At 42.0% G+C, this 18874-nt stretch overlaps 1 protein-coding gene across 1 annotated transcript in view; it reads right to left on the reverse strand.

The window, feature by feature from the left end:
- LRCH1 (leucine rich repeats and calponin homology domain containing 1) overlaps nucleotides 1-18874 on the reverse strand; it is a 178011-nt gene that overhangs the window by 25359 nt on the left and 133778 nt on the right. Inside the window, exons 13-19 of the mRNA XM_069972913.1 lie at nucleotides 18383-18457; nucleotides 18261-18297; nucleotides 15330-15374; nucleotides 14343-14412; nucleotides 4337-4446; nucleotides 1482-1619; nucleotides 340-417 (exon numbers count right to left, since the gene is read on the reverse strand). Coding sequence (XP_069829014.1) covers nucleotides 340-417; nucleotides 1482-1619; nucleotides 4337-4446; nucleotides 14343-14412; nucleotides 15330-15374; nucleotides 18261-18297; nucleotides 18383-18457 — 553 coding nt within the window. The remainder of the gene's footprint in view (nucleotides 1-339; nucleotides 418-1481; nucleotides 1620-4336; nucleotides 4447-14342; nucleotides 14413-15329; nucleotides 15375-18260; nucleotides 18298-18382; nucleotides 18458-18874) is intronic.

Raw genomic sequence — 18874 nt, forward strand, 5'->3', positions numbered from 1 at the left:
TTGCACAAATAGATAGAAAAATATAATTTAGAAATGTAAATTTATAAAATTACACAGAATGAAATATGGGATATCCCATATTTCATTCTGTGTAATTTTATAAATTTACATTTCTAAAGACTTTTGTTATATTTTTCTATCTATGTGTGCAATCTCTTCTGTTGTTTTTTAAATCTTTACATAATACAAGAGGCAAAAATGATTTGTTATGGCAAAAAAAGATGGTTGCACAAGCTGTAAGCATGATAAGTGATTGATTGGAAGTGCACATGAGTTTCTATAAGTTATCTTTGAGGTTTTGGTTATGTACAAACAATGACTAAATGATGCAAAATTTACCTCTGGTACTCCCATTTTTCTACATGCTTCTAAAAAGTTTTCAACATTTCTTCTGCATTTTGCCATGCTAAGCCTAGGCTGAAAAATAAAACATATGGCAGCTGTAAGAAAAAATTACTTCTCATTATGGTGTACCTGTCATTATACAAACATTATGACATGTTTCAGGGACTGGAAATGGTCAGGGTCTGAGTGTACAGATCTGTAAATGCAGATGCAGGAAGCATGCAATAGCGTTTTTCTCCCTGGACGGGCACGATCGCCACCCATTTGCAGGGGTCGGCCCCCTCAGACTTATAAAGGAGACAACTTCTGCAATTGGATGGACCATGGACCAGGGAACCAGGGAAAAAAGTACATCCAAGCTATTCTCCTGATTATACCTACAAATTCAACATTTTCTATTGCTAGTTATGGTAGTCCTCGGATTTAAAGTGTCACGGTCGTTTACTTTTTTTTTGCAGAAATCAATAGTACAGGTGATTTTAAGAAACTTTGTAATTGGGTTTATAAGTTAAAAAAATGCATTTTTATCATGAAAAAGCAGTTTGAAGCTCTCCCCCCTGTCTTTGTGGTTTTCTTTGGAGAGGGGAGGGGTGGAGGGAGATGAGGCACCAAAACAAGACAACAAAAAGTTAATTTAATTTAATCTTCTCTGAAGTCAGCACTGACCTCTCTAACCTTTGAATACCGGCTTTCACACTGCCCCCACTGTGTAATCCTTTGGTCTCTGCTCTCTGCTGGTGACTAATCTCCCTCCTCCCCTCTCCATAGAACAGACAGGGCCCGACTGATGTAAAAGAGTCGAGATTTTCTAATAATGAGCAGTGAATGAGACAGAGGAGGGGGGGGGGGGGCCTGGGGAAAGTCTTTTTGAATGCAGATAATGGCATATTTGCCTAATAAACCCAATTACAAAGTTTCCTAAAATTGCCTGGACTATTAAGTTCTGAGGAAAAAAAAAAAAAAAAGAAACCACAGTGGCACTTTAAATAATTTTGTAGGAAATGTTATAATCATTGTAGACAAAAGGGGATGGTGTCTCAAAAAAACATTTTAGTTTCTTTCAGTGATTTCTGTGTTTGTCGGTGTCACCTATATACGTACAGTGTGCAGTGGTGACCACATTAGAATGAACTTACAACAGCTGGAGAGGGCACATGGATACTCCCTACTGACCGGGGGTGGATTTGATTCACTAAATGACAAAGGACAACTCCATCCATCAAAGCACATCCTAAGTCTTCAGGAAGGCAGATCTTTAGTCTAATTTCAATATTCTGAAACAAAAGAAATATAATATGAACCTCCCTTCCAGTGACCTTCACAGTCAATCATTTTTTACATTAGATACGCTTAGATCTAGGCTGAATTTTAACCAACAGGCCAGATATGATATTAAAAGTAAAGGATGGTGATCACCCAACTAATTGTGACCACAGCATAATAAGTTGTAACTAAGGCTGCATTCACACATCCGTTGTTCTGTCCACAATTTCGGACAGAACATAAAACCAATGTTAATCAATGGCCCCGTTCACACGTCCGTACGTGTATACGGGTCTACGATCCGTGCCGCAAAAAATCTGGATATGTAATGTGGACAGTTTTTTGCGGCACGGATCGCTAGGACAATGAAGTGGGAACGTAGTGCTCTGTGAAGCTGCACTATGGGACTGCACTATGGGTGTGTGAATGAGGCCTAACGGACCCCTGCCCGGGCAGCATCTGTAATTAGATGCTGGGAGCGGGGGAACTGTATAGATATAGGCCGTGCTGATTCATTACAACGCGGCGCAGATCTGTACAGTTCCCCTGCTCCCAGCATCTTATCACAGATGCTGTCCGGTGGGGGAAAGTCCGTTACAGGCATTCCACGTCCATGTTCCGTGAGGAACATGGAACGTGTGAATGCAGCCTTAGAGAGGTGAGGTGTCTAGTTCCTCCTATCTTTCCCTTTTTACCTGCAGCAGTAATGGTGAGTACAATACCATATACACACTTGTGTTGTTTGGCAGCAGCTTTCTCCGCCGGTGGTGCCTGCTGGGTTTGGGGGGGCCACTTAGGGTTTGGTCCAGTGACATTGGGGTTGCAGGGCCATTCCATGGCCTCCCTTCCCTGTTTGTGCACGCTTTGCGGGGTTGGCGGTCGCTGATCGACACAGTGTGGAGTTAGTGTAAGGACCCATGTGAACCAGGAGACCGGCACGTAGTACATGGGGCAATATGGTTTGATCAAATTATACTGTATACCAACATCCTGGCGTTGGTTTTTAACTATAGCCGAGTGGCATTAGTGTCAGCCATAGGTGTGATGTGCAACAGCTCCTTTCTCTCCATATCGTAATTTATTTTTCTCCCTTTTCTGAGCAGTTGGCACCAGGGCTATGCAGTCGGTAAGCCGCAGCTCCGACTCCTGAATTTTATCAGGACCGACTCAGACTCCTGCTCCTTCGTTAATGGCGAGTCATATACCAGGGGAGTTATTTATCACACTGGCTCAGCAGCTTCTCCCTAATGTCCTACATGATCCTGGGGTAATTTCTGAGGGAATAAGGAAAGATATTAAGCAGATTCTCCTGTGTGTGCAGTGGATGCAGCCAGTCTCCAGCCTCCATGTCCTGAACAACTCACAACTAGACTAGAAGGAGCAGGTGGTCTTTAAGTTTCTAACTAAATATTCACCATACACACAGAAACACTGCTAACAATGTCAGAGACCTGTAATATAGAGGTCAGCCATAGTGATATAGAGGGGGGTCACACATAGTGATATAGAGGGGTCACACATAGTTATATAGAGGGGTCACTCATAGTGATATAGAGGGGTCACACATAGTTATATAGAGGGGTCAGCCATAGTGATATAGAGTGGTCACTGTGGGTGTGGGGGCACGCCATAGCACACACACACACACACAACCTGCTGCAGCCATAGCATACAGACACAGCCTGGCAGCCATACAACACACCCACACAGCCTGCTGCAGACATAGCACACATACACACAGCCTGCTGTAGCCATAGCATACACACACAGCCTGCTGCAGCCATAGCACACACACACACACACACAGCCTGCTGCAGCCATAGCACACACTTTCGCAGCCTGCTGCAGCCATAGCATGCACACACAGCCTGCTGCAGCCATAGTACATACACACACATACACAGCCTGCTGCAGCCATAGAACATACACACACATACACAGCCTGCTGCAGCCATAGCATACACACACACACAGCCTGCTGCAGCCATAGTACATACACACACATACACAGCCCGCTGCAGCCACAGCATACACACACAGCCTGTTGTAGCCATACCATACACACACAGCCTGTTGCAGCCATAGCACACAAACACACAGCCTGCTGCAGCCATGGCACACACACACACACACACATACACAGCCTGCTGCAGCCATAGAACACTGAAGAAAAACACCACAATGAGGACAGAGGTTACTGCTACACTACTTATGTCTTGTTCTCCTCCTCCTCTACAAAGGATATTTTCATATTACACTGTTGCTCATATACAGTCATCCAGCATCCAGGAAGAGAACAGCACAGATCCCCCCACACAATGGACTCTTCCAGCTCAGAAACAAACTGCCAAATAGGGACCGACAACTTTTCCCCGACCACCCTTATGTAATAGGGCCAGTGTTCTATTAGAATGTTGCTCATAATATGTATTGATGAGCAAAACGTATAAAATTCCTATCAAAACTCAATTCTAAATTGTTCTAAGATTTTTTTTAAAGCTGGAGTTGGAGTCGGTACATTTTTTCCGACTCTGACTCAGCCAAAACTAGCTCCGACTCCGACTTCACGACTCCAACTCCACAGCCCTGGTTGGCACTTACCTTTGTAAGACCCACATGACCCAAATTAGTAGGATACACCTGTGCTCACGTCTAGTTCCTTCTATCTTTCCCATTCTACTATTATATACAAGGGATATAACACTGGAAGTCAAAAATAAAATGTTACCTCCCGAAGACAGTCTGTCAGTTCCTTTTCCTCTCTCATCTGTTCCATTTTTCTTCGCATTGTAAATTGGGGATCTATTGCTTCCAAGTTCCTCTGTGGTCTAATGAAAACTAGAATGTGATAGGAGAACATGAATAGGTAAAGATTTCTAGACTTCCATCTACAGTAAACTTATTCAATACTTCATGAAGAGCACAGACTTGGACATGGTTATGAGCACATGTGGTAATGATGTACCGACTGACACTTATTGCATACATATTGTCATACTTCCAGCATGCAAACCTTCACGGAAAATTGTTCATAAAGTGCCATCTATATAGTAAATAAGCTAGAATATCAAAGAAAAGCAATTGTTAAAAGGGTCATGCTGAAGAGCTATAAAAACAACAAAAACATCTGAGGTCCTGTAATATACATGATGTCACGATGCAATATGATCCACTGGTCAAACCAGTTATCATGGTGTACTGTATCTGTACATAGACATTTAGCAGCTCAATATAATATACAGTAGGCTAGAACTATCCAAGTTTCATTTCAATTCAGAGACCCACAGGTTTACTTATAAGCAGAAAGCCTGGATATTGCTTTCTTTTTATATGGGAAAGGGCAACAAAAACTTGTCATACATAAGACACAATGGGGGAGATTTATCAAAAGGTGTAAAATTTAGACTGGTGCAAACTGGCCACAGCAACCAATCACAGCTCCTCTTTCCTTTCACCAGAGCTGGAAGCTGAGCTGTGATTGGTTGCTGTGGGCAGTTTGCACCAGTCTAAATTTTACACTCTTTGATAAATCTCCCCCAATGTGTTACTAGGTTGCCTACAAACAACTACTTTTAGATCTCTTTTTGTGCCTTTACACTGATTTTTGAAGCCAAAGCCAGAAACAGACTATAAACAGGAAACAGGTCATAAAGGAAAGACAGATTTCTCCTCTTATTTAAATCCAATCCTGGCTTTGGCTTCAAAAATCTGTCAGACAAATCTCTCTGTGCAAAGGCACCTTTTGAGTCCGCTTTGCTGAAACAGGATCAAACTGTTATGCAGTTTTCATCCTTGCAATATCAGTAGTAGACCCCCTAGAAAAAAAATTGCGGGACATGCAATGCTGAAAAGAAGTTGTTGAAATGGCACAGCCCCTTTAACCACAACATATTTTCCAAGAGAAGTTAGTGAGCAGTATCCTCTCCTACATTAACAACGCATGTTCCCAAATACAGCTAAAACCTATAACTTTGGCTGTTTAAGCCTTTGTCCACAAAATGATCCAAGAAGGTTCATCCCCTTTATTCATGTCGCTAATTTTCTCAATGGGGAAACAGTGGAACCCAACTGCAGACTAAAATGGGTTACTCAGGATTACAGGATTACAAAAAAAAAACAAAGCCTCATCTGTCCTCAGATTGTGAGCGGTATTACAACTTGAGCTGCAATACCGCACACAAACTAAGGACATGGAAGGTGCTATGTTTTGATCATGCTGGATAACCCTTTTAAAAGGGCCACATGGCCATCTACTAAGGAGCTGGTTAGGGAACAACGAATATTGCCTTAAAGGGGTAGTGCGGCGCTCAGAAATTATTCACAGACTAACACACATTACAAAGTTATACAACTTTGTAATGTATGTTATGTCTGTAAATGGCCCCCTTCCCCGTGTCCCACCACCCCCACCCGTGTACCCGGAAGTGTGGTGCATTATACATTACCTGATCCGTGTCGAGGGCCGTCCGCTATCTTGTGCCAAACGTCATCTTCGGACGGACGGCCGAGTCGCTACCGCTCGTCCCCCCTCCGCCGCATCACAACTGTGCTCAGCCGCGATTGGCTGAGCAAAGTTATGCTCAGCCAATCGCGGCTGAGCATCGGATGACGCTGCAGAGGGCGGCCGGCATTCGGGACAGTCGGAGCTGTTCGCCGTCCTTCCAAAAAAGACGTCATTCGCTGAAGATCGGAGACGGGTGTCGGCACGTGACAGGTGAGTATAGCGCACCACACTTCCGGGTACACAGGTGGGGGTGGTGGGACACGAGGAAGGGGGCCATTCACAGACATAACATACATTACAAAGTTGTATAACTTTGTAATGTGTGTTAGTCTGTGAATAATTCTTTACCGCCGCACTACCCCTTTAAAGGAGAAGTCCAGTGAAAATTTTGTATTGTCCCCCAAAAGTTATACAAATCACCAATGTACACTTATTACGGGCAATGCTTATAAAGTGTTTTTTTGCCTGCACTTAATACTGCATCAGGGCTTCACTTCCTGGATAAAATGGTGATGTCACGACTCCCAGAGCTGTGCGAGCTATGGCTGCTGGAGAGGATGATGGCAGAGATATGCTCAGTGTCCCTCCAGTGCCCTGTGTCCCTCAGTGTCCCTCTGCCATCATCTTCTCCAGCAGCCACAGCCCGCACAGCTCTGGGAGTCGGGTCGTGACATCACCATTTTATCCAGGAAGTGAAGCCTTGGTGCAGTAGTAAGTGCAGGGAAAAAAGCACTTTATAAGCTTTTTCTGTAATAAGTGTATATTGGTGATTTGTATAACTTTTGGGGGACAATACAATACCTTAATAAAAAATTTTGAGGGACTTCTCCTTTAAAGGGAATCTACCATTACTTTTATGCTGTCTGAACCACAAATCATTGGGGTGTTGACCAGTGGCTTTACCCCCACCCAGCAGGCCTTTGTTAAGAGCCTCTCCCTATACCCACAGAATGTGAAGCATATCTAAAGCATATTTTGGCTTAGTGAAATTTTAAAAACAGATCCATTTCCACTTTGGTTTCCTGCAGAATTTCTTTACAGCTTCTGGATGAAATTTCTGCAAATTCTATGAAATGTCAATGCAAAAAACTTAGAGGTATTTCAGGAAAAACTGACTTTTTTTCCTATTAAAGTAGGAGATTGCGGGGGGTGGGGGTCCAATGTGACCCCACCCCACCCTGTGACCGTGTGACTGCGGCTCTATTCACTCCTATGGAGCCAAAGGAAAGAGACGAGTACAGCACTCTTCTGGCATACTCGGCTCTTTGGATAGGGAAAAAGTCAAATTTTCTTGGAATACTCCTTTAATAGATAATTTGATAAAGTGTGTCTTGCAAAATTGTACAGACGTTATACCACAGCATCAAACAATAAATTATATGTACAGGAAAACACTACTGTAATACAGTGCAGATTTTACACACACCAAATTCCCAGGAGAAACAGACCCCTTACTCTAAATTAAAATGTATTGTTATTTATTTCTATGGTACCTTGAATTTGTGACTATATAGGTAGAAATAACTAAAGGCATATTTATTAACACTTTAACCATTATATTTTTTTGCCCCTTTGAAATTATTTAACTACAACTGTTTTCCTTGAATGAGAGGGCTTGAAATGTTTTATGAAAGGGGTACTCTCATCTGGGCTTGTTATCCCCTGCCCAGACCCCCACCAATCCCAAGAAAGAGGACACAATCGCTGTGTAGTGAAGCTCCATTCATGCTAGCGCAGCTACCGTATCCGGCACTCCATTTATTCTCTATAAAGAATCCGTTCTTTGAGTTGGTTTAGCACTTGAAACCGTTTGGCTGTTGGCGGTTGGATGAGAGATAACAAGCCCAAATGAGTTTTGATTGGTGGGGGTCTCACTGCTGAGAATGAGACAGGAGAATGCCATGGTAGTGCATTATACTCCCTGCAATCACCCTCGAGACAGCTCCATTTAAGTCTATGGGGCTGCAAGGATATGGATGATTGACAGTGCTGCTTACTGCTCATTCTTCTGATCAGTGAGGGTCTCAGACCTAAGGGTATGTTTATACAGACAGATTATCTGACAGATTTTTAAAGCCAAATCCACGAACAGGCTATAAACAGAGACCAGGTCATAAAGGAAATATTGAGATTTCTCCTCTTTTTAAATCAATTCTTAGCTTTGTCTCAATCTGTTTGACATGTCCCAGACAAACTATAAGGATGCACTGACATATGTCGTGAATGTGAATCTGTTGTACATTGTTTCTGCACCAAGACAATTCAATGTATTTTAAATCAGTTGCAGATCAGCAGCAGAAAATCCACAGCTAAGCGGCAGGGGCCGCTTTCAGCTTTGCAGTGTTATTCTAGTGCAGTAAGGCTAAGTAACCACTTGGGGGAAGTATAAGACAAGCTCACTTAAAGCACACACATTCTTCTCATTTTTTTCTGCATTTATACCAAAATCAGGAGTAGATTCAAAACAAAGAAAAAAGTGTAAATCATTTTTGTCGGTTTCACTCCTGGTTTGGGTGAAAATGCTGACAAAATTAAAGGATAAAATACTGTATGTGCACAGATAAATCTGTCTGTGTAAACACTCCATAAAGCTCTGACAGATTTGTGAAGCCAAAGCGAGGAGTGGATTTGAAAAGAGGAGAAATCTCAGTCTTTCCTTTATGACCCGTTGTCTGTTTATAGTCTGTTTCTGACTTTGGCTTCAAAATCTGTCAGATAAATCTCTCTGTGTAAACACACCCTTAGGCTATGTTCCCGCCCTTAGGCTACGTTCCGGCCGGTGTCAGAAAAGTGCATCCTGGCCAGTACTGCATCCTTATTCCCCGCTACTCACAATGGAGTGCACTCCATTGTGTGCATTGACAGTTTTTTTTTGCAGGTGCTATTTAATGAATAGCGACCGCAGAAAACTGACATGTCAGTGTATATTACGTGTATACACTCCGGCCGAGATTCCCTCAGGTGCAGAACAACGTAAGTACTGTAGAAATCACGGACGTTCTTACAACAGGCGTGATTACTAAGGTACTTACGTAGTGTAAACATAGTCTCAGAGTGTCCCAAGCATTGCTGCAGTCAGCAGTTCTTTGGCCCTCCTGGGCCTCTCAGATCAGTTCTATAGCATGCAATATCCAACTTTTGACTATTTTTCTATGCACAGATCAGATCAGTTAAAGGCATACATTTCTGAATGAAGGAGAGGAAACTAGAAATGCATTTATATTGTTATGTATGCATTTCATCTGTGCATTCAGAGAATCTTTGTATAAAAGAAACCGAGCCCTATTATATTACAGTATTACATTAAATAGTATAAACTGGTGGATATAATTGTCTAAGGAAAATTCTATAATGGACACGTTAATGTGATTTGACACTAATCTGGTTGATGTATATCTCAATGAGGTCTTATGTAGATATCATTAATGTAGATGGGAGGTGTATTTTATATATGTTCACGAGGGTATGCATTTGGGTGCTTAATGGGAATAATAATATACTTCTCTATATAACAATACAGTGGATGGCTTTTGATACTTGTCAAGCACAGTGTAGAAGCTAACCCTTCCAGGCCATTCTCTCTGTCATCCACCTGTGCAATTTGTTGTCTTGTAACAATAAACCTTCTTTCAATATGGAAAATCTTTCCTTAAACAATGACCTCATCCTATCTCCGAGTAATTATTGTTTCTCTCTCCTATCATATGAACTTTACCTGTGTGCAAAGCTGCAAAAAGCAGGTAATCAATCCACCATATAATATGTCTTTAGCCTGATGATCCCGATAATACATCCATACAGACTGGGATGAACAGACACAGGTGTCAAACCAGCAGCTGTAACCAAACTACCCATTTTTCCTGGACAGCCAAGGACAATGCTTTGGCTGTCCAGGCAAGTTGGGAATTGTAGTTCAGCAACAGTTGGAGGGCTGCAGACTCCACACCACTGGCTTAAAATGTTATTAAAAAAAGACAAATAAATGATAATGACCTCATCCATCCCTGTGTTTTGACAATGCCTAGGTCCATGCCAGTTTGTACTACCTGTCCCTCTCTACACAGAAAACATTTTAAAAGTGAGTCAGGGTGATATAAAGAAAAGATACTAACCTGTCCTGATACCACGCAATTGCCATTCTAATACCTCCCAGTTCTGTGTCACAGGAGACAGTCAGTGACTGGCTGAACTAACAGTTCCTTCAGTGACATGGAACCAGGAAGCCACGGTGAGTGGCAGGAACGTTGGAGCTGTAGGAACATCAGCTGCATGGAATCAGGGCAGGTGAGTATGGTTTCTTATTTAGATTTATATCACATTGACTACTTACTTTTAAAAGTTTTTCTTGAGCAGGAATACTAACTAACAAGGGAATACCCCTTGAGGGGGGATTTATATTAGTCCCAGCCCCCTTTCCCCCCGGCAGGTGCATGCCTCTTAGTGAATCTGGCCAGGCGCCCAAACCTGCGCCCAGCATACTAAATCTACACCTGCTTCCGCCTGCTCGCATAAATAGGGTGCGGGAGGAGGCCACGCCTCCAACCTGCCTTGTCACGCCCCCCAAGCTCCCCTAGTCTGCCCATTGGGCGAGCAGGCATACACCAGGGAGAAGGGGTGAACCTGCACCTTCTCCCTGGCATACACCTCGGACCGACATTTACCCCCCTTGTGTTTGGTAAAGTGCAGACCTCAGTAAATGAGGAAGCAAATTGAGGTTCCCCACAAATATGAAAACTGCATTTTACACCATATAATGGCCGTAAGTCATGGCCTTCTCATGAGTTTGATGACCTGCAGTCAGGGCAAGGCTTCTGGCCATAATAGGGACACAAAATGTAGTCATAGTATGCCTAAATCTGGGTAAGGTAATAATCGTATCACTCAAAACAAAACATTAACCAAAAACAAATGTTAACTTACAAAATACATACAGCAGAAAGCTCAAGTTACACCATGTTTGAACAGTGCCATTGATAGAAGTATGCATACATTTGCCATTAACTCAAAGGTAAAAATAAAATACTATGTATACTGTGTGTCATGGGGGTGTTTTACAATCAGTCATAAGAAATTTGAACACAGAACTGGATGAATATATTAAACAAACAGCTGTATAATTTGGAAAATTACTATACCATATACAATGAACAAAATGTGTGATGTAAGAAGGGAACAAAGAGATGTGCATGTATAACATGGACGGAGCGAGTTACAATGTTGCACGTTCGTTCCTTCGAACATGCAGGTGACGTTCCTTCTCTCCACCTACCATTGTCAATGTCTCCTGATGACATGTCCAAGTTATAATTGTCCGTATTTTGTGCCTGTGTAAGTTTGTTGAAGGAGATAGGAGGAAGAGTGAGGGACGGGTCTGTAGTAGGGGGTGTCAGAGGAGGCCCGTATAAAGCAAAAGAGGACCAGAATAAATCACAGGTACAGCAAGAGCATCTTAGAGCACTGAGCAAAACATACTGTCAGTCTGCAAAGCAAAAATCTGGATGAATGGTTGGACATGAAAAAGTAAATGCGCAATTGAATTATAATATCAGCTGTTTCTAGTGTCAATAAACTATCTGAGGTATACTGTTCTAATATTAGAACTTACAGTCCGTGTGTTACTGTCATAGGAACATGTCAAAAGTATTGATCGAACAACATCTGGGTGGTTAAACCCCCAACAATTGCTAGAAAGCGCTACAGGTGATGGGCGTTATAGACTCTCTATGGAATCCATCTCCTGTAGCAATGCGATGGAAGCAGAGAGAAGCACTCAGCTAAGCGCTTTTTCGGCTCCTTCTAGCAATCAATAAGAGTCAAACCACACAGACCCCAAACCCATCAAAACTTCTGACATGCCGCTATGAAATCAGCAAAAGAAAAATGTTCCAAGAGCACCTTTGGAGTAGTCCAATAAGGCCCCGTATGTAGACTGCTGGATACACGCTGGAAGGCTCACAATCCCAGTGAGAATAAGTCCAGTTTATTTACATGATCAGGTACAGCATAGCAATGTTTCTGCCATAAGGTCTTTGTTAAAGGGGTTGTCCAGCGAAAATCTTTTTCTTTCATATCAACTGGTGTCAGAAAGTTATATAGATTTGTAATTTACTTCTATTAAAAAATCTCAAGTCTTCCCATACTTATTAGCTACTATATGTCCTGAAGGAAATGTTGTTTTCTTTTCAGTCTGACACAGTGCTCTCTGCTGACATCTCTGGCCCAGACAGGAACTGTCCAGAACAGGAGAGGTTTTCTATGGGGATTCATAGAAAACCGAGACAGAGTTCTTGTCTCGGCCAGAGATGTCAGCAGAGAGCACTGTGTCAGACTGAAAATAAAACAAAACACTTCCTGCATGACATACAGCAGCTAATAAGTGTGAGAAGACATGAGATTTTTTAACCGAATTAAATCACAAATCTATATAACTTTCTGACAACAGTTGATTTGAAAGAAAAAGATTTTCGCTGGATAACCCCTGGAGAAAGACCTTAGGGTCAAAACATTGCTAATTTTGAGCTGTATCCATGTTTTCCAGGACTCCTTAGGGCTGCGTCCAACTTCAGCAGCCACTGCTAATCAAATTTTGCATGCTCTGGTAAGGATGAACGTGCTTGAAGTTCACTCAGATATAGTGTACCTGATCGTGTAAATAAACTGGACTTATTCTCACTACGGATGTTGATGGACTTGGAAAAAACACAGCTACTTTCTTGCAAAAACAGCACCACCCCTGTCCTCATGTTGGGTTCCACTAAAGTGAATGGAGGAGAACTGTAATACCACACACAACCTGAGGAGAGGGGTAGCTGTGTTTTTTCCAATCCTTGATAATCCCTAAATAAAGCAGAGCAGACTTACTTTTACTTTTCCAAATGGGCCAGGTGTACCATTGTAATTCAGCGCAAACATATACATGTCGGCTTAACACATGATGTTCTCAGTTTGCAACATTTAAACTACAGTCAAACTGGGACTTGTGGCCACATTACAGAGATGTGTCCATATTATGCTTGTCCGGAACCTTCCTTGCTATTTGGCTTTCTTATCTCAATTAATGTTAACTCACAATTTGGCTCCCTTACAACAAGAGAACTAAAATAGCCCAGTTTGGTCGTCGGCTGTAATTTTCAGCTAGAAAACAGGTACATCACGTACCCAGCTCTTCTAGCTGCAACGTTGCAGCCTGGCTAAACCACTGCCCACTCAGCAGGTCAGTGACTAGAGTGGTGTCCTGCCCCAATCACTGATTGGCTGAGCAGGCAAACGCTCAGCCGGGTATGTGACATTGCAGCTGGAAGAGCTGCAAGAGACCGGCAGCTGTCGGCTAGACTCGTGAGTGGTGGCAGGGGCCGGAGCAAAGGTAAGTAAACTTTGTTTATTATAATCCCAGCACCCACCCTCTATTCTTTTTTTTTTTTTTTAGTTTAACAAGAATTCACCTTTAAGTTATGTATTTTAAATAGTCACAATATAAAAAAATAAACACTAACTACACTGTCTGTGCCTTATTTAGTGTATATATACAGTGGCCTTTACACATGGAAACAGAAGTTAGTATGAAGTTAAAACATTTTGTACTTTAAGAAAATGACCCTGTGTCAGGCAAGAAAAAAACTAAAAACAAATGTATATTGCACAGTATACAACATATTTTTTTACATTATCCATCCATATAGGAAAGTGCAATAAAAGTAATGCATACACAACAACGTCCCAAAGGACCCTCTTAAGGCATACTGTAGGTGCGTATAACCTATAGACACTTTGGGGGAGATTTATCAAATATGGTGTAAAGTGAAACTGGCTCCGTTGCCCCTAGCAACCAATCAGATTCCACCTTTCATTTTCCAAAGAGTCTGTGAGGAATGAAAGGTGGAATCTGATTTGTTGCTAGGGGCAACTGGGCCAGTTTCACTTTACACCATGTCTGACAAATCCCCCCCGTATACACTCAGAACTTTTCTAGTGCAATCACATTGTATGTGGACAGTACCTAAGCAATGTGCTTTTAATTGTCGCTAATAAATACAGCAGAAAATGTAAATGCAGTTTTTGCAGGCAATTTTGCACTTTTTTTTTATGGAGAAACTATAATAAACTGCAAACTGTAAGCTAAGCCTTATTCTGATGAGCTGAATGTCTGTGAAACTGACAGAACGACTGAAAAGTAAGATATCACTGTAAGCTCTGCTGCTAAACACTTTGGACCTTTGGCAATGAAACCTACCAGATCGAGGTTTTAGACCAAAAGCTGCGGGGCTGTGTACTGGGGACATGGTAGGGGTGCCATCTTCTGCCTGAGGTGGGAGAAAAAAAAAAAAACATATTTCTGATCACACCAGCAATTATTCAGTAAGTTATAAACTGCAATCACTTTACAACTATAAGAAAATTTGTGGTAAGTATGTTCCTCGTGTAGCCCTTTACATCCATAGATTACACAGGCAAGTTATTTGAGTGATCATCATGTAATGATATATTTCCCCTACAGATGGCACTGCAGCAGAAACCTGTGCCTGCATGCACTGACTTCACTTTATCTGTCAGCTCTATATTATGTTTAGAGGTGAAGACATTGGCAGATAGCTGATAAACCAAATGATACCTTTCTGTAAGCTGTTGGCTATTTGCAAAGATGTAAAATCAAGTTTACTTCCATCCAGCCATTCATCATTTATGTACAGGGTTTGGCTTCCGGCACAGAGCCACATGCATCAATCATGCAGGAAAGGAGTGGGAGAGGTGTGCATGCTGCAACAATCTCTACAACAATTGAACTTAGAAGGAAAACATTATTTTAAAACTTTGCACACAGCCATGAGCTAAGAGACAGGTAACATTTGTTTTATCTTCCAAACAGCTATTTGTCCATATGTGTAGCCCTGTGCATGATATTGAGCTGACAGATTTCCTTTAAAATGAAAACTAAAATGAAATGAAGCTGTTAGGCGTTACCAATTTTTTCACTATAAACAGGGTACAGAAATGAAGAATCAAGTAAAATTAGTTCTCATTCAGATGGGCACATTGTACCTCTAATTAGCTATCTGTATTCCAGGGGTCTCATTGAGACCCTCAGTGCTTCTACTGAACTTAGAAAGCCATACATACAAAAATACACTATTTCTAGTTAGTAGCATGAATTAATATGTACAAAGTGAGTGGGCAAGCTGTTAACACTTTGATTCTGTGAATATAGCAAGGTACAACCCACCTCTTCCTGGAAATTATAACATGCTTCAGTCTCATTCATCTCATTCTGCACATTATAAAAAAAAGAAGGTTACTGAGTAAGTGTATTAGAAATAGAAGCTGACACACATCCCTCTAGCCCCCTGCAGAATTAAAGGTGATGTCAGGGACCGGAGAGAAAGCAGACCCTCTTTGTCTATGTTAAACATGACAACACATTTAATACCTAAGCTATACTTCATGGCTAAATCTATGTGGACACTTGAGCATCCCACCTATATAACTTTGTTGGACCACTAATAACAAACCACGAGCAGTTATGTGGGTTGGACCGCCTTTGCCGCACTTTATATTATCTGCTCTGCAGTATTCAATGAACCTGTCCGTTTTTGATGCGGCTGCAAGGAATCCCAGCTGGAATGTATACGGAGTGTATACACTCTAGCCAGGATTCCATTACTATCAATGCAATGTATTTCTTCATAAAATTTTTCATTAATTATTCATTATAATAAAGGGAACCAATCACGCTGAAAATCCATCTTAAGATAAGGAAACCCAGCACGCTTCCTAAACATCCCCCTGTAACCTCCGTGCCCCCCTCCATCAGTCAGTAATCTTACTTTGAAGAAGTCCCGCGCTGTATGTAAATTTCCGGCAAGTAGTCACGGTGGGCGGATTTAGTGGGCAGAATCAGTCACAGGTCCTGGGCGTCTGTAATGGCTGCAATCACGCCCAGAGGGGCGTGCTTGAGGTCTGCCTTCCATCCACGTGACCCGGCGGCTTGCGTTTCACGTCGGCGGCGCGCTGACACCATCCGCACGCAGCGCAGACGTCTTCTGTAGTCCGCGCATTCGCATTACGGCGGGAGACGCCGCTGACGTACTGCGCATGCACGGACTCCAGAAGATGACGACGCTGCGTGCGTTTGACGTCAGCGCGCCACCGACGTGAAACGCAAGTTACGTGGATGGAAGGCAGACCTCAAGCACGCCCCTCTGGGCCTGATTACAGCCATTACAGACGCCCAGGACCTGTGACTGATTCTGCCCACCTTGACTAAATCCGCCCAACGTGACTACTTGCCAGAAATTTACATACAGCGCGGGACTTCTTCAAAGTAAGATTACTGACTGATGGAGGGGGGCACGGAGGTTACAGGGGGATGTTTAGGAAACGTGCTCGGTGATGTGTCAGCACGTTTCCTTATCTTAAGATGGATTTTCGGCGTGATTGGTTCCCTTTAAATGACAAAAAATGTTTTGTGAACATGGTCAACCACTTAAGACCTGAACTCCTGTTATTCCTAGACACTTCCACATTACAAAGATAGCACTTACGAATGACTAGTGCAACCATTTTTGTTTTTTTATCTCTACTTTCTAGAAGCCATAGATTCTTAAAGGGTTACTCCAAAGAATGAAAATAATTTTTTTAACAATTATTTCATAACACTACTTTGTACTATACCCTTATTAAAGATTTTTTTTTTTTTTTACATTTATACATTGAATGGCAGCAGTAAGGGGTAAAACGGCCCCTCTGCTGCCCTTAATGGCTCTGCCAGGAACTGAAGGGCTGCATAAGCCCTGGTACCAGTAGAGCTACATATTGCCACACGCCTCCTCCTCTATTCTGATGTATAATAACATTAGAATAGACATTAGAGTTGGAGAAGCAACCTGTGTCACTAGTACTACAGGTACAGTAAAGACAGTTACCCCCACTCACTCTGCTTCACTGTGCTGTGGCTGCAGCGCTGGCAACACAGGCTGCTTCCCCAAATCTAATGTCCATTGTAATGCTAATATGCATAAGAATAGACATTAGAGAAGGCTTAGTTTTGCCAATGTTGCATGCAGCAGCCTTAAAGGGGTTATCCAGCGCTACAAAAACATGGCCACTTTTCCCCCTACTGTTGTCTCCAGTTCAGGTGCAGTTTGCAATTAAGCTCTATTTACTTCAATGGAACTGAGTTTCAAAACCCCACCCACTCTGGAGACACCAGTAGGGGGAAAGTGGCCATGTTTTTGTAGCACTGGATAACCCCTTTAAAGGAATTATCCAGCGCTACAAAAAGATGGCCACTTTTTTCCCCTACTGTTGTCTCCAGTTCAGGTGCAGTTTGCAATTAAGCTCCATTTACTTCAATGGAACAAACTGGAGACAACAGTAGGGGGAAAGTGGCCATGTTTTTGTAGTGCTGGATAACCCCTTCAATGATATGTAGCTGTACTGCGACCAGAGCTTTTGCAGCCCTGAAGTTCCTAACACAGCCACTGGTGGCAGCAGAGGGGTCACATCAACCCTTTAAAGGGGTAATCCAGTGCTACAAAAACATGGCCACTTTCTTCCAGAGACAACACCTCTCTTGTCTCCAGCTTGGGTGGGGTTTTGCTGCTCAGTTTCATTGAAGTGAATGGAGCTTAATTGCAAACGGCACCTGAACTGGAGACAAGAGTCATGTTGTCTCTAAAAGAAAGATGCTATATTTCTGTAGCACTGGATAACCCCTTTAATGCTACCAGTCAATGTATAAATGTACAATGTAAACTTTGTCTTTAACAAAGTTATATTACAGAGTTATATAGCTTTATGAAAGAACTGTAAAAACAATTTTTATTTGTCAGAATACCCCTTTAATGTTCTTCCATCATGGTTTGTTTTGTTGGCAGGGTAAGTTGTATTTCTTTCAATGGTGTCACTGATTATACGGTATCATATAATGTACTAAAAACCTAAAGTAGACATTTTTAAGGAGAACACAATTGCAAAAGGGGTTGAGTTCACAATACGGATGATCTATCCTAAGTATATGTCATCAAATGTAAAAGCAGGAGAACCCTTTGATCCATGCTCTGTTCCTCTCATATTTATAGCCATATAAAACTACATTACTTTTAATAGTAAAAACACTTGCTGTGAACATTTCCCTGACATTTATTATTCTTACCTGGAGTATTGGAGACATCTGTAATTCTACTTGGCCACTGGAAGGAAGAAACAAAATGTCAGTGACACTGGATAAAATTAAACTCTCTATTTAATATTCTTTACAACGGGAAATAAACACACTTTACTGTTGACTTATCAGGTGGGGTGGACTGTAAACCGTACAGCTCTGTACTATCTTCAATTTCCATTCTTAGCCTGCAGGAAGTAAAAGTAATGTAAATAAATATATATATATTATTATTATTAAATATTTATTTATTAACCTATTTAAAAGGCACAATCTTTCTGAGGCTATGTTCACACAGCGTAAAAGTACGGCTGTTGTTGCCATCGGCAACAACGGCCATACTTTGTACGGTGTGGAACACTGCATTGCCTTCTATAGGATCCCGTCCGGAGCGTATACACAGTTTTAGAAACCGGCCGTTCCGTGACCCGGCCGGGTCAAGGAATGGCCGGTCTCATAAGCCGTGTGAACATAGCCTGAGGCTGGAAAAACACATGGCAGGTTTTGTGCCAAAACCAGAGGTGGATTCAAATGGGATGGAAAATATAACTTTAAAAAAAAACTGCTGTGTGTGTGTGTTTCCAGCCTGACAGATATTCAACAAA

The sequence above is a fragment of the Dendropsophus ebraccatus genome, chromosome 5, assembly GCF_027789765.1.
Source record: "Dendropsophus ebraccatus isolate aDenEbr1 chromosome 5, aDenEbr1.pat, whole genome shotgun sequence".
In the NCBI taxonomy this organism is placed as follows: domain Eukaryota; kingdom Metazoa; phylum Chordata; class Amphibia; order Anura; family Hylidae; genus Dendropsophus; species Dendropsophus ebraccatus.